This window comes from Vicugna pacos, chromosome 12 (genome assembly GCF_048564905.1).
Source record: "Vicugna pacos chromosome 12, VicPac4, whole genome shotgun sequence".
Lineage (NCBI taxonomy): Eukaryota > Metazoa > Chordata > Mammalia > Artiodactyla > Camelidae > Vicugna > Vicugna pacos.
The window spans coordinates 42069823-42095210 of NC_132998.1; the positions used below are offsets into that span (position 1 = coordinate 42069823).

The window sequence follows — 25388 nt, forward strand, 5'->3', positions numbered from 1 at the left end:
TACAGGACCAGCCTGCAACGCTGTAAAGAGATGTCTCCCAAGGCCCCCTGTAAGAGTGGGGATCTAGGAGGCCACAACTAATGGTGGGACAGAAAGGTTGTGAGGGCTTATGAGACTGTAAGTACGGTCCTAAAGGAAATTTATGAGGAGTTATTTCAAGTGTTCCGTTTGCCTCAAGAATGTTCTCCCAATTAGGAAAAATATTCATCACACAGATTCCTCAGTGAGGTTACAAATAAAGCTATCACTTACTGGATGTGAGGGGGAAAATAATCAGTAAAAGGCAACTCTTCTAATGCAAGTAAATCTGCAAAGAAACATGATTCTGATGGCTTGGGTTTTGCTTTTTTTTTAATTAGCCATTAAGTTCATTTAACAGAAGAAACAAATTCAGTTGAAGGTCATTAAGACAGGCACAATTAACAATAATTCATTCATCATTCTTTTAAGATGGTCTTATTTTACTACTGTTAACGTCCCCATATCTGAGTGATTCATGAGTGACTCTTGGAAAAGAGCACGTATTTCTCTCAATTTAATAAAACATTAGTGAGATAATAAAACGGGTGCTATTACTTTGTTTTGGGTTAATGACATATGGGCTAGACTTTGCCTTAAGACTCTGTTATAATCTCTCATAATTTGGTTTAGAATGTCAAACATTTTAACTGGTTCAACAACCCATTAAGTGCTTTGCAAAATTACAAAAACATTCTATATGTGACTTAATCAATATTTACTCCAATTATACACAACATGTCATGCTCAAGATCTAGATTTATTTGAAAACATTTAGTCCAATTTATATTAATGCAGAAAAGTCACATCAAATAAACCACAATTATAGAAGAGACAAGATAATTGTGTTCTGCCACATTCTCACACAAATATATTTTGATATTTACTTAAGGATGATAAATCACAATCATGTGTAAAGAAAACATTTAGCCTCTCAGTAGTAGTAAGAACCTCTTTTGAGTATGTAGGGTCTCCTAGGTTTATTCTCATACAGCTGCCGTTTCAGAATGTAAGGAATTTTTCTCTTTATAACTTCTTCCTTTTCATTTTTGTCATTTCCACTATCAAGCACATCTTCCTGAATTAACTGCAAGATAGAATATGAATGAAACTTACATATGCATCACATATTCCATTTCAGAGTATTTTTCTACATTTTAATTCATTTGCTATTCAGACAATAAGACATGTGTAGATAAGATATATGGGGTTTAAAGTAATTAAGTGCTTTGCCCAAGGACTGGTGGCCATTCAGTGGCTGAAATAGGATAAGAACATGATTTTTCTAATTCTCTGTTCAGTGTTCTTCCTAGTTCATCTGGCTAGCCTTTTTAAAAATTTTTCTTTATTTGTCAAGATCATATATTAATACCTCCAACTGACGGAGCACACGTAATATAACTTTGAGTATTTTTCAGGCTTGAACTGATGATAGACCAAAATATTATGGAAATATAACATAAACCAAACAAATATAGAGTTTAGAATCTAGTAAGCCAAGTTTGGCCTCAGAGGTCCATAGAATTTTATATTCAGTTCAGTTAGTTACTGATTTGACTTGAAAACCGTTCTAAAGTAACGCTTCTCAGTCACAGAGTGGGGCCCGTTCTGCCTATTTACTCAGAAGTAGAAATTAACACACCTGAAAGCTCTGTGTAAATGGTAAAGATCCTTAGATTATGGAGCTTAATAATTGGTCATTGAAAGCTAGTTCACATTCAAAAACTCAAGGGAGTTAATTTACATGTAGAATTTTGGCTACTGTATTAATTGAGTATGCCCCATTCTAAAATTAGTTCCAAATGCTTTTTTTTTTCTGACAGTACTGTTCTGATCATTCGCAACAGGCATAAAATATTTAAGAACTCTTTCCAGAGTTTTGCACATGATCTACATAAAATTTTTTTAAAAATCAATGCCCAAGACAAGAATTGTATTTACTCTTGTGACTGTCTTCTAAACTTTGGGGTGACTATAACCAATACTGGCAGGAGATTAAGTTTTTAACCATAATCCATATGCATTGAATTGAATTGTATCACAAGTGCTTTATTTCAACCCACAGCTATTCAACTGCAGAGAAGGAAAAATAGCTACTGTCAGACAATCTAGTTTCTCAGTCTTTCTTTCTCTGTGTGCGTGTAGTCTGTAATTAGTTGTACTAGGCTCTGAATACTATTATCATTTTATTTTAAGTCACTCAATAACATTTAAAATAGCAAAAGTTTTAATCTTATGTGCATCTGGTTTGCCTGCATAATAGTTTATTGAGTTTTTTCCCGGATAAACAGCACATAATTGACATTTTCCCGTGTTAAAATGAGCATTTTTTAAAGTTTTATTGACTTAATAAAGAGAAAACCATTTAGCTGGAATTGTAATTAAGAGAGAAACAGTCCAGCAAGAAAAATTAAGGCTGGCTTTTCTGGGTTTTTTTAAAAAAACTTTTTTGTTTACAAATTAGAATCAACACTAGAAGTTCTGCATTGCATTTCCTCTTTTCCACAGGGTATCTCTGTGATAGTGTGTTATAGAGATTGTTTTGTTATATTAGAGGGAAGGCAGCCTCAGGCCCCCAGATGCCCAGCGTTGGTGTAAGCGCAGAATATAAAACATGAAGCAAATTTCTCTTAGGGGGTTAATCTGAGAGAAATGTTTCTCTTGTTGGGAAAATGTTTTACATTTCTTCTTCTTCTTCTTCTTTTTTTTTTTTTTTAAACATTTTCATTTCTCTTTTCTCCTCCAAACAAACATTTCCAAGCCAATGGTGGTGAGTCACCAGTGTGGTGTTTAATACAACTGATTCATCCTTTGTCGTAGTTCTGTATGATAAAATTTGGCTGTGTTAGCCATAGTGTACCTAGTTTAGTTTCTAAAGATAACTGAAATCCACAATGCACATATTCAATTAAAATAGAAATATATATATAGATATATAGATATATATATATGTATCTATATATCTATATATATATATATCTCCCTATCATTCCAGTTTTATTTGCCTAATATGTTTAAATACAAATGGAGCCTTTTGTGTTCTGTGTTTGTTTATAGATAAATACACATGACTTAGCATTTCTGAGAAATATAGAGAATTCAAAATTCAGGCATACCACCACTGCCACCACCACCAAAAAAAAAAAAATAAAATTGCCTAAGCATGCCACCCATTTAAGCACAATACAAGCATGTGGCTCAAATCTGCCTTAAGATATATCCCCCTTTTAAGACCGAAGAAAAAATATTTTGCTAAACTCCAAATATTTGGAGGACACTCTGAAGATCTGAAGGAATGTTAACCAAAACACATGGTTTATTATGCTCTAGTATTTGTAAGTCTTCCTGTTACAATAATTGTCAAGATTAAAAAAAAAAATCAGTACAAATGAGAGCTAACTAGTATAACCATAATCATTTCATATTCTGTTTTGTTTTACCTCCCAGTGTTGAAAGGCCCTGCTGTGACAGATTTTTCGGAGCTGGTATATTGTCAACATTGCTTCCAAACTAAAGCCATCTAAGGCAGTGGGAAATTTCCTTCTTGTAATAAGCTCCTCTTCATGAAACTCTCCTGTTTCCTCGGCTTGGCTGTTCAGGTTGTTTATAAGACTGCAAACATTTAGCAGGGTCATCTTCCAAGAGGGAATACCTGCTTTACTGATCTGAAGTACAGAGACAAATAATTATTACAGTTAAAATCTGTTGCTACATGAGTAAGAAATGCATTTTTATTGCTCTAAGCCATTACATTCTAGAATCTAATTGTTACTGTAGTCTGACAAAGAGCACTATTATTAGTTTAGTAACTTTCACATCACAAAGTTGAATAGTGTCAATGCTTCATACCCTTTATTTAAACAATGCAATGAAGTTATACCCAAACATGTATGCATACATGAGCAAAGTAAGAAAACAGAAATGACAGTAAGTAGAAAGACATAAATATATATGTATATGTCACAGATGAAAATATTAAAAATGCCAACCTCTATTATACTTCAGTTCAGTGCCCAATGGAGCAGAGACCAAGATGGTACTCAGACTGGGATGATTACAGTGGCTGAGATCACTAACCCATTTCACACATTAACAGTTGTCACAGGCAACATCACAGCTGATTAATTTATTTATTTGAAATTTATAATATTTTCTAAAATAGCCATCCTTTTCTAATAAGATCTTATCTGAAACCATTATTACCATAATTGACATCTTTCCCATGTGCCAATTTTAGGAGAACCTAAATGTAAAATAATCAATACAAATTAACAAACATCTCCAAGGGCATAGATGAATAAAAGCAGAAATTCTTTCCAAAGAACATAAAAAATTTTTTTTTGAATAACCATAGAGTGATGAAAAGACTCAATAGCAATAGTATCAATTCTATTGGTGTCAGTTCTCTGAATTAGTCTCCAAATGCGATGCAGTTGCAAATCTAAGTTCCAATTAGGAAAATGTGGGGAGACTGGAAATTAGAGGAAGGGATGTAGCAAAATAATTATAAAGTTAGTTTGCAAGTATGAATGTGCGGGAATTAAGAATATTTAGAAAAATAAAAATGTAATGGGAAGGGACTTAGTCTACAGATATTAAAATGTATTTTAAAGCTGCAGTAATCAGAGTGAATTCATAGAGCAAGATTAAATATAAGACTCAACAAAAGAGAACAGAATGTTGAAAAACTGATCTAAAAACATATGAGTGAAAAGCATAGAACAAAGTTTGCATTTGAACTTCTTGGGACAATTGGCTGGGGAAATCTGGATTTAGAGCTAGTTATAACCTTTACTGACATATTGCAAGTAATATCCAGATGGGTTAAATAGGAGTAAATATGAAAGTATGTAAGTATATAGAATTTATTTTATACATTTGGGAAAATATCATTAAGCAAATATCCAAACCAGAATCCATAAAGAAAAAGATGATTTTAAATACATCAATGTGTAAATTATCTCTCTGGGAAATTAATACCCTGCACTAAAATCAAAAGCAAGATATATTGTAAAAGCTGCCACAAAATGTTAATATACTTAACACAGGTGGAGTTCTTCAAAAAGAAAATGGTGAATGCCTCAATTTAAAAAAAAACTGAAAAAATGTTAAACCTCAGATAAGTAATATGAGCAGATATGTCACAGAATCACTCATCAAAGAAGAAATATGTAATAGAAATACATAGAGTGATGTTCATCTTGGCTACCATCAGATCTGAAGACTTTAAAAAATGTAAGTACACTCCATGTACTTATGGGGATATGGAGAAACAGACACTTTCTCTTCTAAATATTTGTTAGTCTGAATATACATTGGTATAACTTCTTGAAAGGTGTTTTGGCACTATGTATTAAGACTGTAAATGTGCCTACCCTTTGATTAAGATTTTATCCTAGGGCCATGAAAGTCTGAGAGTACAAAGATATTCACTATAATATTTTCAACCAGTTTGGCAATCCTTTCAACTATGCCCCTTGAATATGATTATCAGCCATTGAGGGAATGTTTCTGCTATGGGAAACTTAGAGGCAACGTGCTCCATTGTGTGGCAATAATACCTTACGTCTTGCCAATTAATGGGATACAGCAATTTTACATTTGGAAAGCTCTTTAGAGCTGATTGAGTGTTTTCTAAAGTGTTTCCCTTAGAATACTAGTTTTGCTCTTATTGTTTTTAAAAAGGAGTTCCACTGCCAAGTAAGTTGGAAAACTTGAATTTAAAGGAAATTTAAAGGCTTCTTGAATGTAGGTATCCCCAGAGCTTTTTATTTGTAAATATTCATTGTAACTTTTGTTGCAATTGTGCCAAAATAATATACAATGTTCCCCCAAACTAATCAACCATAAAGTGCTTTATTCATAAAACATCTTTCAGGACTTGTGCTGTCCGATTATTTTTCAGATAAGGAAACTGGGTAAATCATCTCGTTCCCTTCTGTCAGAATAGTCACTAAATCACTCAGTACTCTTATTTAATGTCACATTAGCCCCTGTCATACTTTGGAAGCACAGCAGAGACAGCAGTCTTCTCCATAGGATGCCTAAATAGACATGTATTTGAGAACATAAAAATATGTCACGTTTGGTATCTGATTACCTTGGTATTTGATTAAACTTCCACCCTCGATTTCAGAATTCTGTTGAGCTTCTATCAAGAATCCTCCTAGACTTAATGTTTCTTCTTGGTAATTTTCCATATACTGACCCCTCACCTTGCTCTTTGGCTGCTGTAAATCCCCAACTTGTCCTTGTTGTCTTTGGAGTTGAGCCTGATCTTTGCAAAATCCCTATTGCAATAGTTCCTCTAGAGTAAAGTCTTCCTTGCTATCTTTAACAAGTGCCATGAATAATTTTTCTTTAACAGTAAACATTCTTATTTGTTAAATTATTTTATATAAATGTTTATAATAGACCTAAGCCTATAGATAAGAAATTTTGAATATTGTCTTCTCTTGTTTTCAAATTAAGGAAAACAAGAACATTTATGGTTCTTACTTATTCTTTTTGATTAAATTTTCTAATACCAAATAAGATCCTGGTCAAATTTCAATTTCTGTAATTGAAATTTAATTTATGTGATTAATTTATGTGACTAATGTTCACTCCCTGTAATACACTGAACTCAAGTGTATTAAAAGCATTTAAGTTGGTGAATTGGTAAATTCATGGTGAATTCAAGCATTTCACCTAACTAAAAATAATTCATCATCTTCAGTGGAGCCCTGAAATTTTTATATGGAATACAAAAGGCAAGTGCTAGTAATATATCCTTAATTCCCATTGTTAATTCATAAACATTTATTAAACTCTTACTGTATACAAGGTATGGACTTTGCTCATAGGAAATGACAACATTCCAACAGCTTTTTGAGAGCCTGAAGAAAGCATACTAATGAAGTTCTTCTTGATAAAACTATACCAAAGCACTAGCATTGGTAACAAAGAGAATTATATTGTAAGAAACAATTTCTTTGTCTTCTTCTCTGCAGGCTTTGGAATCTTCCTTGGCTCTCTGTGACTAATTTCCACATTAATATTTCAATATCTAAAGTTTTACTTTAAAATGGAAATTGCTCACATATTTTACCTGAAGAGTGGCAAGAAGGAAGCTGAAGTATTCTGAAGCTTTTAATAATGGGGTTATACCAGCATCAAATATTCTCTTAGATTCTTAAAAATAGCAGTTTGGTTAAAATGGTCAAAAGTTCAGAGTTTTCATTTGCATAGAACTCTACACACACCAAAAACTCATTGAATCACAGAGAAATAAGTGATAATAGTTTTGTAAAAAAAAAATAAGAAATGAACTTCTGGTTCCCATACTAGCAGCAAAATTGGCATCATTATGTTTCTGGTTGCTTCCTCATCAGAATCTGTATTTTACTTCTTTCAATGAAAGGAAGGAAGTGGGATTCAATTTTTCCTCCATGATCTGTTTTAGAGATATATCTCATGACTGAATGAAAGAGAAATATTTTATTATGCCTATGCTTTAGTATGTATCTCCCTTAAGAATAAAAGTAAACCACTTCAGATACTAGAATTGTTTTCCCCTTGCAGTGTCTTGGCCAGGAAGGGAATCATAACCTCTACTCCCACATTTTTGCAAAGTAGCTAACACTTCCCACACCATACCACATTCTGGAGATCATTGAGGACCTTTATGTGTCAATGTAAACTTGGAATCATAGAGGCAAACTCTCTACCAAGACACGAAGGCATTCTAATCTGCCCTGTTTTCCAAAACAGACTATTGATTTCACTTGTCTTCCTGTACTTGAGTTGAAGTGATTGTAGCCACTGCTATTCTGATTGAGTATTAAACAAAGGCTCTGTTATTTTAAGATTAAATATATTTGGTCATTGAGTTTTAATGACTGAACAAAATTTGATCATTCTTGACAGGAAACCTACCAAATTATGGTAGGATTTGGTTTCCACGTGTTTAAATTTTATAGATCTGGCAATTGTGGAAGTATACGTGCGCTTAAACTTTCCCCAAATGTCTTTTAAGGACCAGAGTAGAAAACCTCTCTGTTAGCTTTCAGATAATAGTGCCACAGGCTCGCAAACACACACACAAGTGGGTACTTCCCCTTCACACCCACTATCGAATGTAAGTCTACTTACATACCAGGGGTTCTTGCACCTCACACATGCTCATCCAGCTGGGGAAGAGAAGCCTGAACTGAAGTGTTGCTTCAGAAATTAGACAGGAGATTTGAGCATTTACTTTCTTACCATAGCATTTGTTGAGTCCTCAGACTTGATACCGGTGTTGTAACTGTGACTGCACCGAGTGACTCCCTCATCTCAAAATATGCTTCTCTTTGAGGATTAGAGAATTGTTCTCTAATTCTACACTTAGATGCACACTGATTAACTCATGCCACGTAAATCAATATTGTGAGGTAGCATGGTAATCAGTATATTCTAATTGAGTTCTATTCCTAGATACAGGTTGGTGTCTAGGAAACTTGGTTTCAAGACCCTAAGAGAGGAGTAATAGGGTCCAGTACAAAGTTTCACTTGACCTTGATTCACTAAAAACAAGCAGGTACTGATAATACTTCAGTGTTATGAGGAGAACTGGAATCCAGGGCTGGACTTAATGCAAATGTCCAGGAGGTAATGAACTCCAACCCCAGCATTTAAACATAAGGAAACAAAGGTAGCAATGTTAACTAACCCCCTTGCTTAAGATCAAATAGTTCACAAGTCACAGTTGCAGGGTTAGGTCGCAAGGCTTCTGTTTGCCAGTTTATTGTTCTTTGCTCTCTACCACATTTCTTCCAGGGATTTCACGGACTTTCATTTTTTTTTGTTTGTTTGCTTTTTTTTTGTTTGTTTTTGTTTTTTTCTTTTACGGACTTTCATTTTTAACTTAGGAACTCCATTTCCCTTCCCCCAGTATAACAAAAAAGGCAAGAATGTCACTCAGTTTTCATTTATGTGTTTGACTCAAGGCCAACATACCTTCCATCATACAAAATGTGATTGGAACAGAAATGAAGTTTTAGAAACACATTTTCATGTTCACATAAATAATACGTGACTACTTAATTAAATCTGCAATATGGTGATTGATAGTCACTATAATTTCTTTCCCTGTCACATCAACACCCTTAAGTCCTTTGAACTTAAGGGAAAGTTTCCCAAAAAAGGAAATGCCTTCCAATGAACTTTTCAGTTTCAATAGGAAGTCATTACTATAGGAAAAGGACACCATGTTTATAATTAGAGCTCCTATGTTTCTCAGTCTTTAGTTTGAAAAAAAAAAAAGAAAAAGTTACCTTTGATGTATGCATATTGGTCAATAAATCTGCTTCTAATGCTTTCATTTCCTCTTCTGAATCTGAGTAAAATCAAAAACCACATGTTTACAATATAATCACATATCATATATTGTAATCTAAAGATTTAAGATTAATCTCAAAAAATTTTTATCTTAGAAATTTATTCTCTTTCCTATGTTTTATCCTCCCTAAAATAATATTTAGAAAAAAATAATTATAGTTGAATTTTAGGCTAACAGAATAAAATAATAGAAGCACTTTTAAGAAAATAAGCACATGATTTTATGTTAAGAGAGCTACTGATGATTTGAAATAGTTTAATCTCTGTATCTAAATATTAAAAAATGATTATATTATATAATAGATATTTTATCATGTATCCTGGTTAATTTTTACCAGCAATAGTTTGCATATATAGAATATATGCATATTGATATTTTTAAAAACATCAATATAATGAAAAGGTAAGTACAAGGGACGTTTTCAAGACAAGACCAAAAATAAATGCTCATTGATAATTTTAGACTAAGAAAGACACTGAGATTAATTTAAGATGCTGTTTTACAAAACACAATTTAAAAGATTTGTTTTTCTACTTTAAACAAGAAATTAGAATTATGTGCATTTAGCATTTTATCACAGTCTATTAAAGAAATTGTTTAAGCAAAAGTGGAGTTGTCCATCAATACGTGTACTATAGTGTTGAAAATGGATTTCTCATTTTTTTTAGAATATTCTTTCCAGTTTCCACTGATGAATGTTTTACAGAGACGAAAAACTGATGAAATACTATAAGATAATAGAAATAAAGTTATAGACCACCGCAAGAAGATGAGTTAATTCATCCTCGCTGACCTATAGATTGTAAAACAAAGCAGAAGTTAAAATGACTCTTTCTTCCTTGCACTACACCCTCTGATTAAAAAAAAGTGTCACTTTTGTTAAATTGTACCTAAGAACTAAATTATACCAGAGATGTTCTTCTCCTATTTCTTAGAGGCACCATCTATTTTTCAAAAGGAAAGACTATTCCTTTAACCATGTATGAAAAATGTATTTTAAAAAAAATCCCCATACATGTTGGCTTATAACAGCAAGAAGTTTCAATAGTTAATAAACACTGTATTTAATAAATAATCAGTTTTTTTCATATACTCTAAATATACCTTCAACCTTATGTGACTATTGGATAGAATCATAATTGTGGAAAATTTGGTATTTATCTCATAAAAACATTTGCAAAATTTAGAAGTTCAAGATCTTTTTCTAATGATCAAAAGAGATGAAATTTTATGTTAAATAACATTTATAGTTCCCTGCTAGATTTGATTTCATAATTTAAATAAAATCATAACAGGAATTTCAGTTAAACATTTCAATGTCACCTTTACAAGCTATAGCAGTATAAAACAGGTTAAATGATTTTTGCTGCATCTCTCTTCTGTTTCTTTTTCACTTTGATGTGATCACTCAATTATTTTTCAAACATTAATTGGAGCATATTACAGTCATAATATTTCATGTTACTCTTCTAAGTTTAAATCTTATTGTCAAGGTGAACTATTGATAAATGTTCGGCAATGTATGGCTTCTTCTTAATTATCACATGCAAAATACTCTACAGGTAAATAACTTTTATTAATATAAGAATGATAATTACATTCTGAATCAACTTAAATGCCATGCAAGAAAACAAATTAATAGTATGTTTATTTGCCACAGAGAAAGGTTATATAAAATGTATTCTTAAAAAGGATTTGGGATTTTTTTTTTGTATTTTTCTGGAAATAATTTTCTACAAATAACACTTTGTTCATTAAACATCAGTTTTCACTTTATTATCTTAATACGCACATAGTTAAAAAAATAATTTGGGGGAGGGAGAAGCCACTGCAGCCTAAGAGAATCAATGAGAATGAGATAAAATATTTCAAATGGAATCACTTTTAATTATGGGCTTGCATTTTGACAGGCACCACATCTGTACTTCTTGTTAAATAATGACCAGCCTAATTTAAGTTTTACACGTTTTTTTTTCTTTAGTGCTTATATTGCAAATGGGAACACAAAGTGTTTCATTGAAATCCCTTTTATTACTTCACAGATTTAGAAAGGAAAATGAAATCTTTTAGTGCTTATGATCATAAAGACAGAGAAAGAAAATATCCAGTTGCTATCACTAAAAAGCAAACCCAGAATAAGGGAGAAACTCTTTTCCCTGGATATGTTCATGTAAGTAGCAACACACTGCAGAAATGAAAAAAGAAATCACTTCAGGGAGTTGTGAAATGAGCTGAGCTTACCTGAGCACAGACTCCAGGAGCTGAAAGCCAGGAGGATCATGCACACCAGCTGAATTTTCATTCCTGCCATCATCTTCTTGAGCTTTCTAGCAAGCCAAGTTCATAAACGCCAGAGACAGGCTGAAGGGGGCTCTCTAGCACTGCCTCCTGCCTTCAGCTGACTTTGGAAGTGACTGAGCTGTGAGAGATGCTTTGACCATGCCCTATATATACATATATATGCAGGGGATGATGTCACGAGTACACAGGGATTATCTCTTCAGGATGTGCCCTTCATCTCCACCCCCCCGCCTCTCCCCACTTCCTCCTCCCCCTTTTCTTTACCCCTCACTCTCTCCCCCACTTCTGAACCTCCATGAAAGTGACATCTTCTCTAATTGCCCCTGCAGCTCCAGATTTCTGACGCACAGCAGGAGTCATTCAAAAGCAATTCCATATAGAGCATACTGACAAAGAACTTCCAGTACTCCTCTTTCCCCATTTCCTCTCATTCTCTGACTTCTAAGAAGTTGGCATTTTGCTTTTCTGAAGCATGAGATCTGTTATTTCTAATATAAACAAAATCTCTAGAATGGTTGCCTGAAATCAGTAATTCTTTAGATTTGGATGTCCTTAGAGAGTTAGGATTCTTTTCTGATAATCCACACTTTTGAACAAGTATTTTGTGGTCTAGGGACAAATATAGGTCTTAGATAATACATGCTAGAAGAAGAAAGAAGTGGAAGATAAACAGAGAATTAGTTATAATATCAGGTTAAGCAAAAGAATTTAGAGAAAGGAAGAAAATCAGTATTAGAAAAAAAGAGGCTGCTAGCTGTAAGGAACAGAGTATTATTTCTCAACAAATTGACGAGTCTTTTTTAAGTCACTGGAAAGATGACTGAATTATGTATGCTTACCTATGGCTGAATGCCTTAGAAAAACAATTTCACGTTTACAAGATCCAACAATAAATCATTTATCTGTTAGCAGGTGGAAATCTGTACCGTTGTACCAGTGATTGGTGTTTTCTGGTACTTTCCCTTTTTGCAGTCTGCACTGCTCTGCTCCTTTTAGATTCATTCTTGATGCTGTATCCTGTTCCGTCTATAATCCCGGTCTCACTGATTTTCACCATTGCATCAGATTTCTCCCCCTATGATAGTCATAAAGATGAGACTGTACTTCTGGAAAGGCTTCAGTCCTAAATAACCGCCATCCACATTTCTAAGACAGTGTCTGCACGTATTTCATAAGTAACAATGATACTCATTCCCTCTCGGGGTTCTCAGAACAAAATTGCTCAAAATGTCTTTTAGAGTAAAATTTTCTTCTGGATTAAGTATTTCAGGACACATGGAGTGATCTGGAAAGACGATGCTGTTAGAAATGTGAATATTTGAAGGTAAAGGTGGCTGAGAATTGTTCACTTCTTAAATAATCAATCGAACCATACAATTGATAAAAGAAATCTGAATTGATTTCTACAGAGAGTTAATTTGTATTACATAGTACATGCCTATGGAATTAACTTGTCAATTTTACCCTAAACCTAAGAAGAGGGACTAATTCCAAAACGTTCATAATAATTTAAAACAGCAAGGACTCATTCATGTGATTTAAAGTTTAGGAATTTAACAATGGGTGATATTTTTACCACTTTTAGCTTGCTTTATAGACTTACATACAACACAACATTGAACACAACTCACCTGAGGAAAGTTTTATGTATAAAGAGTAATTAATTGGCAAAGAAATGTGAACTATGTACACCAATGTTTGTTTTCTTGCCGCTAGGTGGCGCGATAGAAGTTTGAAAGGCTTTTAATTTTCGCTTAACGTTGAAATCACTTCAGAATTCTGAGCATTATGTTTACTTCTTTCTATCAGAGCATCTTTGTGCCAGAATCTTTTTAAAGCCACTTTAATGAAGAAATCAAGAAATTATATATTCTTTGCATGACATTTAAATTAGTTGTTTTATGAGCTTTTGAGGTGCAAATATAAAGAATAATCTTTTTAAATGTGTAATAGCAGCCTCATAATAAAAAGGGAGTGTGATTTCTATTTTCCTCAGCTGATTTCTTTAATATATGAAGCTCAGGGAAAAGCTGACAAAATTAATTCCTAATTAATTAGAAAAAAAGGAGAGAAAGAATAGTGGGAATTCATTTTAAATATATCACTTTAACATTAGCTCTCAATGTAGGAATTGTTTTAAATATGATAAATCTGAAAGAACTGGAGGGAATGTGGTAACAAATGTCAAATGATTCAAAATCAGATACCTGCTATACACTATTTTTCTTTTGGGGGCGAAAGAAGATGCGTAATTTTGTGATAAAATTATGATAAATAAACTTTATCTGACTTCTAAGTGACATTTTTAAAAATATATGTTAGCCCTCTGCTTTTCAGTCCCAAAGCTTTCAAGCTATAGAAAATCCAATTAAACAATTTGTTTTGAGGGTGAACTGTGTGTGGATAATTGTCTTTAAAAAATATTTTAGGAATTACCCTCACAATGCCATTATTGCAGTATTTTAGGTACCTTTCTAGGGAGATGGGAGAACCATTTTCATTCTGAAGTCTTTATGCCTAAAATCCTTTTAATTCTACCTTAGCTCTTAAAATACGAAGGAAGAACTTGAACATTACCCTTGGATAATCTTCAGGTGTTGGCCTTCCAGCTTGAGGTCACCACAGAGTGGCTAACTCTAAATAGGTTTTATCTACTTATGTATCTAAATAGGTTTATTGGGGTGCCTGTAGATTGTAACATCTTTACCATAAGTAGATTGAGAGCATCTACTCTGACTGAAGTCAGACCTTTCTTAGTTAATTACTTATAGTAATCAACAATGCTGCCTGAAAGACTGGCAATGGAAAAGAGTGGTCTGTAACCATAATTCATTTGGAGATGGCAAAACTCAGGGACTATTAAAGAAATAGTGTTTCTTCAATTCCAGATGATTTCTTCCTGTATCTTTGGAGGCTCCATCAACCCGTTTACATACAGCTTCCTGGGCTCTCCAACCTTTTTATACTTTAATACCCAAAACTTACCCCATGGTGTTTCTACCATCTGGAATCTGCAGCCCACCTTCCCTTTGACCTATCTCTCACTTTCTGACATCATCTTTCATTTTTAACTGACTGTATATTTGGCCTCATCAAAGTAAACATTTCTAAGTTTGAATCCTGAAAGTCTCACCTACTTCTACTCTTCCCAGTTTCTGCTACCCATTTGTGATGAAATGAAGAGGAGCAGAATTTGACACCCCCAAGTATGCCTCTTTGTCATACTGACTATTCTGAGCTGACTATTTTTAAGATACAGTTAAGGCAAGAGAAGCTCTGAAAACTGAGCAGAAGTTACCCCTTTTAAAGGGACATTTACATTAAGAAGGGACATCGCCATTTTAGGGGCATCTCTCTATATACACAGTACCTGGAAGAGAGGGATGACTAACCCTCCGGAAACTCTCAATGCAGAAGGCGTGGACGGCAAAACAATCGTATCTTGGCTTACTGTGCTTTGCCTGATAATCTTCCATTAACAGATATTCCTCCAACCCCCTCCCCATCAGCTTTCTTTTGTCTTTAGCTGAAGATAATATTTCGGGGGGTGGTTTGGACCGTTTTGGGGAGCTGGTCATTTTTCCTGGGTATCTCCCATGGGTATAGGAGATGTATATGTTTGTAACTGTTAATCAGTTACTAAGGTGGGGAGGGTGGGATGTCTCAACCAAGACCACAGAAGAGTAAACAGAAAATTCTTTTTCCTCTCCTACAACTGTAAACTTCTAGAGGAAAGGATGCTCCCATCAGTGTATATCCTGTTCTTCCAAGGCTTACAATTCATATGTACTCAATACATATTCACTAAGTTGAACTGAAATACTGATTATTTTAAATTTCTAACATGTTTTTCCATGTTTCCATCTGTAACATTCCTCCCCCCCCAATTTCTACTTTAATTTCAATTATTGAAAATTCCTTTGTTACCATTAACCTTAACATTTGATGTGAGCCTTTAACTAAGTCAGTTTTCTCAGACTTTCCTCTAGTCATTCTTTTCTTCCCTGACTGGGAAAGTCAACTTTAAAAATATATTTATGAAAAGCATCTCGGATCACGTGCATTCATCAATTGAGGGCTTAGGATAATTTGCCGGTTTACTCTATTCCTCTCAGTGAGTCTCTGGTTTGGAACTGTAACTCTGACTCATCTGAACAAACAATGATGCCAGTCTCTTTGTAAACTCAATTGATTTTTCTGTTCAATTAAGGTCCATTTTCTAGACATACAAACAATTATGTGCATGCACAGACCCACACACCTCCATATACTATCTTACACACAAAATGCGTATAATCCAATCCTTGAAGACTTAGGTAAATGTAAACCAAATGTCCAATTTTCCAAACTATGTGTAACCATGCTTTGGTCATAATCTCTGTAAATTCCCAGCTCATTTCCCTTTGGCTCTTCCTGTTTCTGCTCTTGCATCTTTGCATCTTTATAGGTAATTAACGTGGAAAAATTGATGATGGATTTCTGTAGTCAAAGCATATTTTGCAGCTTACACTCCAACGATAACATAAGCTTTGCCTGGGATTCGTACGTTAATGAGTTGCCATATTTAACTAAGGATGCTCCACATTGTAGTTACTGCTGATCTCACTTATAATCTTGTTTCTCATATCAAAGAAAATATTAATATGTCCACAAAATCACCACCCACCACTATGCGTAAAGCTCAAGTAATTGTCTTCCTAAGCCTCCTTTTCGGAGGCAATGCGAAATGAAAGCATTACAGGAAAAAAACTGAACCTAACAATTCTGTTCTTTTATTTTTGTTAGTTTCGCAAATTAGAGTTTAATTATTTAGACTGAAAAAATGAGATGAGTTCTCATTGAAAGAAAAGTCTCCCCCTCTTTTTTTGGTTACAAAATCTAAGCAAATTTCTGTAATACCCAAAGCAGAACAAACGTACCTGAGTTACCATTACCAGAGCAGAGTCAGTGAAACTCTTCTTCTTTCTTTACCTTAAGAAGATATTAGATGCTGAATTTGGGACATAATTGTTTATATTGGTTTATATTATTAGTACTCCTTGGTCTTATTATTTTCTTCAATTTAGATTCTTTCCCTGGTGATCTCATTAAATCTCAGGGCTGTGAATACTGTCTATTTCCTAATAACCCCCCAGTTTGCATGTCTAACTACCCACGGTCTATATCTAATCACATCCTCAGCAGCTCTACTTGGAGGATCATTAGGTAAACTTACTGTCCAAAATAAAACTTTTTTTTTGAGGTAAGGAGAGACTTTTTTAACAAAACAATTATTGCAGTGAGGGGAGGAGGACTGTTATAATAGGGATAATAGTACATAGGTGATAAGATCTGCAAGCATCTCCGAGACCAGTAACTTTATTACAGTGCGCGAGGTGCTGTTAAAGCACCTGCATAAGAAAGAGGCCTGGGACAGAGATGGCGGGGCGGTTAATTCAGCAGCAAGAGAAAGGTACAGAGTGACCAGCACAGGTGAATTCGGTCTTGAAAAGCAAGATTTCATCCTCAGAGTTAATTGCGGCTAACATTTACTTATTGAGGGCTTACCACGTGTCCATTACGCTAATTGCTTTTCCTGCAAGATCTCATTTATTCCTCACCAGACTCTGAGCTGGGTATCAATATGTGTCTGCTGAATTTTGGTTGAAGAGTCTTCCAAGTACAGCTCAAAGACACTGAGGCAGGAAGATGGCAGCTTTGGGAGCAGGCGGAGCAGCAGGTCGGAGGAAACGCGCTGTTTCCTTGTCAAGCTCTTCTTTAGCCAAGGCTTCCTGAGCTGTTGGCTCCAAACCAATCAGGGGCACACTGTTCATTCATTCGCGTGTCTATTCGAGTATCTTCTATGTGCCTGGCATTGTGCTAGTCGCCAAGGCTACAACTGGTGGGCGAGACAGCGTGATTCCTCCCATCCATCGTGGAGTGCACATTCTGGTAGGGGAGACAGGCCAATCCCATCACAGTGTGATGAAGAGGGATGAGAGGCTGTCTAGAACAACTCCTGGTCTTGCAGGACGAGGGGGGCTTACTGGAGGACCTGGAGCTCAGGGTTGCTGAGCACCAACAGGGAGGCACAGATGCTCATGCTATCGCCCTTCACAAAGGACACGTCCCCGCCCCCGACGCTCCGCGGACCCGACAAGGACTCCTTGTCCTGGTCCAGGACAAGGACCTTCAGCCAGGCTTGCTGCCGTTTCCAGAGCAACAGGGTTCCTACCCACGGATGATGCTGCCCTGAGCCTACAAAATAAAACTTTTGATTCCTTCGAACACCTTTCTAAAAATATCCTCCTCCCTTAGTGCTCTTTATTTCAGTTACTAGAACCATCGTTCACTGAATTGCACAGATCAAAAAACTAGAACTATTTTCCCCCCTTCTCTCTCTACCACTTCCAAGCTACCAAAACTTTTCAGGGCGCAGGTCTGTGGCAAAATATATTCTGAGTACTTTTCCTTACTCCATTATCACCACCCAGGTCCTAGTCATCATCCCATTATCACCATCTACGTCCCAGGTCCAAGCTATCATCGCTCCCCTGAAGTGCAGTGAGTCACTTCAACAGTATCCTACCAAAATCCCGATCCATTTCAATGTAGTCATCACACAGAGAAGTTTTGTTTTGGTTTGTTAATGTAAATCTGTTCTTATTACTCTCTGTTTTAAACTCTCTGAAGCTCTCCTGTTATATTTAGAACAAATTCCTGATGGTATTATTATATTGTATTATCCTGAGTGGCCCTCCGCCTCCCTGCTGTCAGACCCTACCATTCTCCCCTTCTGTCTGTATATTGGAAGCACAATGGTCATTTGGCATCTCCCTAAACCTCCAAACTCTTCCTTCAGAGATCTTCAATGAATGTTGTAATTAGGTGACTGTTCAGCAAATACTCATTCCCTGCCTCCTACCAGAGTGGATAGAACATACTTCCCTACTCTTTGACCATGGCTTCGGCCATGAGGCTTTCTTTAGCCAATGGGACGCTAGTAGACATAAGGAAAACAAGGACTTGCTATGAGTTTGCAGCGTGGGGCTTGCCGTCTTGCTCTTCTGCCATTGCCGAGAGAAGAACTTTTCCTGGGTAGTCCCCAAATGAGAAGAAACATGAAGCAAATCCAAATCAGTTGACTTGCAAAACTTTAGGTGAAGCAGAGCCTCCTGAGTTTAAAGCAGGGTCATGCTGGCTGACTTACAGAGATATGAAGAGAATTGAATCATTTGTTTTAAGTAACTGTGTTTTAGGGTAGCCTGTTATGCAGCATTTTTGTGACCATGGTGGACTGATACAACTGTCTATTTTAAAATCTATCCCACTGCTACCTCATTCAATATCTATAGTCTTTATTTGTCCACTTACTTTTCTCTTTTGTAAATAAAAGCAGGGATCTCTCTTTTGTCTTATTTCTTATATTCTCAGAACACAAATAGTGTTTCTCCACAGTAGGGACTCAGTAAATACTGTTAATTGGATGATTTAATGAACAAGTGAAATTCCACGCACCCCCTCCCTGATGGTTTTAGGGTAGCTATCTCTTCTTCACCTCTCACAGAGACATTTTAATTCTCCAATCTGTGAACAATGGAATCCAGGAAACAAATCTTTTTTGGAGAGATTTTTAGCCTAATGATGTGAGAAAACGCTTCCCTTCATGGGAGGCTAGAACGTTATTTTTCGTTGCAATTGACATTTTATAAGTTATCATTAAGGAAAAGCTGGAGTATGGTGGTCCCAAAGGCACATACTGATGTTTCCAGTTTGGTGAGCCAATTGGTGCAGAGAGAATAAGGAAGGGCGTGCTGTTCCAGGAAAAGAGCTAGAGGCAACAACTTAGCATTCTGAGTCGGGAAACAGCCTCTGTAACCAATAGCACAGGCCTCAGAGTAATCTAGAGATTAAACTTGAAATTTGTTTATTGAAAACCTACTCTATGACAGGCATTGTGCCAGGTTAATTTGATTTCATGTAACACAGCATACTGTGAAGGAGGGTTCACAGAATGCTGTAATTCCCATTGTGTAGGTTAAAAAATAAACAAATAGAAAGAGCCCTAGAGAGTTGAAATAAGGATAATGGAACTTATTAAGCAGAGCTTGGATAGGACTGAACGAGGCTTTCATTTCTAAAGCCAACAGCTAATCTTTGTAATATTAATACCGGATCCAAGTACAAGCCAAAGAAAATCTTGTATTAACATGCTGTAGAAAACATTATGCCAAATCAAGGATAGGCTAATACGTTTAACCTAAAAGTACATTTGGTGAAAAGTCAGATCAGATTCTATTTTCAAATTGATTCTAATCCATCAATTTATCCTGTTTTCCTCCCTTTCCAGCTTTAGATGTGTTACATATATTAAATTCATAAACTTTTTTTTTTAACATCTCAGAATCATCCTTCTTATTACAAAGACTATGTAGGACCTACAAGGCTCTGTGTGTGTTAAATTGTTTTAACTGGGGTAGTAGGTTAGAAAGGAGGAAGGAAGAATCAGGGATTTAAGTGCAGCTGCAGCCATGTTGAGTTAAGTGAGTGATCTGAGAAGGAGAACACTTCCCACTTTGCACTCTGGGTGGAGGCATTGTATGCATAGAATGAAAATACCAGACAAGCACTGTTGGGGTACCAGACCATATTTTAATGTCATCCTAATTCAGTAAGCCAAAGAATGCTGGAACTAAAAAGGGCTGTGTGCATCAACTAGTCTCATGCTTTTATTTTATACAGAAGGAGACACAGACCTACTGCTCTGAGAGGGCTACAAATTTCCTCCTCCTTCCAACTCTTCATCACATCGGTCCTCACTGCTCAGGGTCTAATCTCACTTCTTATCCCAGATGAAGATTATTCTTCAACATCAGTCAAGATATCTTGAGAAATTAATTTATCTTCTGTGAGTTTCTCTATTATAGTACAGCATCCCCATAAATTGGAAAAGCATCCAATGGGTATTAGTTGCTATAAAATGGACTTTTCTTTTGGACAAGTCTCTCTCTCTCTCTAATTTTATTTTTTGACTTTTCCCTTTTATAGTATATTGCTTTTGGCATTACCAGATTTTGTTGCTATCTCTCAGTAAACACAAATCCCTTAGATCCTAAATCATGGATTCTTTATGCATATGATCTTTTGACCACCCTCCCACTTTAATGTGTAACACCGTATTTTTATATATGTCCTCTCTGGTCCTGAAGTCAGATAAACATAGTCATAAATCAGGTATCACTCAAATGCCTACAGGGATCAGGCAGGTAACATGTCCTATTTAAGCCCCATTTAAGGAGGCCATCTGCTTGATACTGAGCTTCAGATGATTTTTCTCCATGTGGGGACACAGACCTCAAATCGCAAATTTTCCTCTTTTTCAGCATTTTCCAGAAACTCAGATTTTTATGGAAATGTCACAATCTAAATATTTACTTCAATTTTCTTTTTTACAATACCAAGCAGACAAATTGAAATGTCTATGTCCAAGTTCAGCCTCAAGTTCCACCATTCTTCTAGTCCCTGGTTTAAGTCCTATTCTGATAACTTTCTACCTTGTGGCTTTAGACTTTCTCAGGGCCTCCATTGTCACCTGTAAAATAAAAATAATAATCAATATGTAAAAGATGCTGTGCTTATATTACAAAGTGCATAGGTAATAGGCACTCAGTAAATCTTAGCTTGTGCATCTTATTATAAACTGCATACACTCTTTCCATTTATTCTTATTTCTCATCTTCTATCTTTCTACTTTATATTCATATATCTTAATCTTTTAAAAAAATCATTCCAGTTTTTTGCCTCTTTTGTTTGGATAGTAGTCCAATATATTACTTTTGTCCTCCTGTGACTTGTTTTTTTCATTGAGGGGTAATTTACATATGATAAAAAGCATAGATCCTAAGGCTGATGAGTTGTGACAAAAATTTGAATTTGTGTAATTCAAAACCCAGTAAAGATGAGAATCATTTTCTTCACTCCAGAAAATATTCTTTTACACATTCCCAGTGAATTTCTCCGATGTGACAGCCAAACACTTAATCTTATCTATTCTTGATCTTCACATAAATGGACTCACACATTATATACATTTTGGTGAGTGTCTACTGTTTCTTAAAATAATGTTTTGAAATTGATTTTTGTTATTGCAAATATCAGCAGTTTATAACCTTTTAATTGCAGAGTATTATTCTATTGTAGAAATATACTGTAATTTGTTTATCCATTCTTCTGTGAGATGGACATTGTGTATTTTCTGGCTTGGAGCCATTATAAATAAAGCTTATATTCACATGTAAATGTTTTCCTGGTCATGTAGTTTCAGTGCTCTTGTATAAATACCCGGAATGAAAGTGCTGGGTTATAGGGTAGGGGTGTGCTGAACATAAAAAGAAATCAATCATTTCCTATGTGACTTTACCACTTTAAAATCCCACCAGCAATATCCTTGCTAACATTTGGTGTTGCCATTCTTTTGAATTGTAGCCTTTATGGTATCTGTTGATTTTAATTTGCTTTTTCTTGATGACTAATGATGTTGAACTCTCATTACATAATAGATATGCTTTTATTTTTCTTTGGAAAATGTTTGTTCAGATTTTTGCTCATTATTTAATTGAGTCATTTGTCTTTTTATTAATGTGTTATGAGGGCTTGGGGGGCAGGTAAAAGTATTGCAAATGCTTTCCCCCATTTTACAACTTGCTTATTTTCATAAAAATGTCTTTCAACGAGCAATGTTTTAAAGTCTGATGAAATCTAACTTATCCCTTTTATCTTTTGGTTAGTGCTGTTAATATCCTAAGCAATCTTTGCCTGCCCCAGTGTCATGAAAATGTTTCTCTAAGTTTGTGTCTGGAAGCTTCATTTCAGCTCTTAAATTTAATCTATAAAACATCTCAAATTATTCTTTTGTGAATGCAATAGAGGTCAAAATTCATATTCTCCATTTGACATTCAACTGCTTCGGCATCATTTGTAGAATAGATTTTTGTTCCTGCATTGAAATTCTTTGGCATGTTTCTGGGAAAAAAACCATTGATCATACACTACGCATGGGTCTACTCTGTTTCACTGATTCATTTGTCTGTCTGTATGTAAATGTCATACTGTCTTGATTTCTGTAGCTGGATAGCAGTTTGGAAATCAACAATGATAAATTCCTCAACTTTATCTTCTTTCAAATCACTTTGGCTACTTTAGGTTTTTTTCATTTCCTATAAACTCTTAATTTGAGTTCTTTGATTATATTTTAAAGCCTGATTTTGTATTAAGGTTTTGTTGACTCTAGAGACGAAATTAGCATCTTCAAAATATTGGGTCTTGAACATTGCATATTCCCCATTTATTTAGGTTTTTTTTTTAACTCATTCTTTTCAGCAATGTTTTCTAGCTTTCAGGCTGGGGGTTGTTTTATTAAATGTTATTTTCAAATTGTTCGTTGTGAGCTTATAGACACCAGATAGATGTTTGTACATTGCCATTGTATCTGCAAACTTGTTAAACTCACTTATTTAGAGTCTACCAGCTTCTTTGTATATTTCTTGGGATTTCCTACCTAAACAATCATACTATATGCCAATAAAGACACTTTTCTGTCTTCCTTTCTAAACCTTAAGTCATTTACTTCCTCGTTGGGCCTTTTTATTTTTCCCTAATTGAATTTGCTGGGACCTTCTATACAATGTTGAATAAAAGTGGTGAGAGCAGAAGTCCTTACCCTAATCCTAATTTTAAGAAGTTTAGGACCCAGAAAACCGATGTCTTAGTTTTAGATAGAATCAAATCCTAGACGACTTAATTCATCATAACTGAACTCACGAGAGAGTAAAGTACTTTAATCCAAACAGCAATTTCTTAATTTATACTAAAATCTCTAACTACCACAGCGTCTGCTCCCACATGCTCAGGTCAAGACATTCTTCCATTGTACACGAGTCTATTATAATCAGGAGTTGTTTTGTGAGAATGAAATCAGCACAAAGATTGCTAAATGATAAGCATGGTTTCTGGCCCCAGGCTCTGGTAATCAAATGCTTCACCTCCACAGTAATAATCGCAAATATTTGTTCAGCCATTACTTTCTCCCAGCGTTTCAATGGGGTCCAAACAATTCTAATTGCTGTTTTACAAACAGAGATATTGAATCACAGAGAGATTGAGTAACTAGTAAGTGGCAGAGCGAAGTGGGATTCAGACACTCGGAGCCTGTCTCAAGGGTCCACGTTCTCAGCCTCTCTGCCCCAGGGCAATACCGAGGCCAGGATATCAAAATTTGATAGATTGACTCTTGGGATGGGCAGCACTAGTACTGAGATTGCTGGGACGCGTCGCTTCCTTCGCTCTGCTTTTCCAAGTGTCAGTGGCTGGCTAATACTTCTTTGACTAAGACATCTTTCGTTATAGGTATGATAATGAATTCAGTGATGTTTCAGGGGAGTTTGTCAGGTGGTTTTGAATAACTCTTCTTACTCTATTGTTGTTAATTTATAGGGTGATCTCAGCCTGGAATACTGTGGGTGGTGTCTGCAATCAGAAATATATGTGGCTTTAGCATCTAAAAAAATTAATTTGTTGTCATGTGTTTCATATGGCAAGATTTCACATTAAAAAAAAAATCAAATGTTCGTGGGTTCTCTTGGAAAAAAAGAAAAATCAGAAAATTTAGAGTTAATGGACCCCTGCTTCACACAGTGCCAATCGGCTGGAGCGGCCCAGGCAACTCTCGTCATTAGCATCGCCTGCCTAACAGCTTCAGGCGTTTTCATTAGCAATACTTGATATGTAGTTTAACTCGGAAGAAAATAATTTCTGACAGTTCATCAAATTGTACATAGAAATTTTTATTTTAACATTCATACAGTTGTCCATAATTCCAGTGCATTACTTATTTATTCATTCTCTTATTAGAATATATTCAAAATGTTCCATTTTATGAAAGGCAGCCCCTAGTAACTGATAAGAGCATAGCTTCTAATCTCTGCTCTGCTAATTAGTAGCTTTGTGACCTCAAGGAAGTTATTTCACTTCTGTGCATGCAGTTTCCCTTATCTATAAAATAATGATTAAAAAATGAGCTTATCTCATAGACTCTTATGAGGATTAAGGACAGTGCCTCACACATCCTAAGTGATTGTTACACAATTGTTTCTTACTACTGCACACAATGATGCAAAAATGTACCCTTTTGGACATTTACAAATACACCTTAGGTTAGATTTTTAGAAGCAGAACCACTGAATCAAAGATATGTCTGTTTCAAACTTTTTTGGATAGTGAATTGGAAAAGTAGTCCCCAAACAGTATTTTGATTAAATACCCATCAGTAGTGTATACCCTGGTAAATACTGGTAAGTATTATTTTTAAAATGTGGCTACTCTAATGTTTAATAAGTAACTTGACTTTGTTGTTTGATTTTGTATTTCTCTAGTAGCTAATAAGTCTGACTGTAATATTTAAATAATGTATAAATTATTTAGCTCTGTAACATTGTGATTTGTAATAAGAAATACATATTATTGGTCTTCATCCCCCTATCTCTGGCACAAAAGTCCTAAAATCCTTAGAGTTTACTAAGAGAGGACAGTAAAGTCTTCTGTCCTTTGTTATATGAGTGAGGTGAATTTTGGACCCCACCTAAAGAAGAGGGACTGGTTGCCAGTGGGACCAACCATGTCATTAGAGGGTTGGAACTTTCAGTCCCCTGGATCCCGCCACCTCCAGGGAAGG

At 35.2% G+C, this 25388-nt stretch overlaps 1 protein-coding gene across 1 annotated transcript; it reads right to left on the bottom strand.

Moving 5' to 3' along the window:
• Positions 1-325: 325 nt before the first annotated feature.
• NTS (neurotensin) lies at positions 326-11800 on the bottom strand. Its single transcript, XM_006197875.4, has 4 exons — positions 11621-11800; positions 9315-9376; positions 3459-3683; positions 326-1105 (listed from the first exon to the last, which is right to left on the bottom strand). The coding sequence occupies exons 1-4, from the start codon at positions 11691-11693 to the stop codon at positions 953-955; spliced, it is 513 nt and encodes a 170-aa protein (XP_006197937.1). The 5' UTR covers positions 11694-11800; the 3' UTR covers positions 326-952.
• Positions 11801-25388: the final 13588 nt, after the last annotated feature.

Coding starts and splice junctions, on each gene's coding strand:
- NTS (XM_006197875.4), bottom strand. CDS start 11,693: ATGATGGCAGGAATGAAAATTCAGCTGGTGTGCATGATCCTCCTGGCT. Junction 9,377..11,620: donor CTCCTGGAGTCTGTGCTCAG/GTAAGCTCAGCT, acceptor GATTTTACTCAG/ATTCAGAAGAGGAAATGAAA. Junction 3,684..9,314: donor CCAATATGCATACATCAAAG/GTAACTTTTTCT, acceptor TCTGTACTTCAG/ATCAGTAAAGCAGGTATTCC.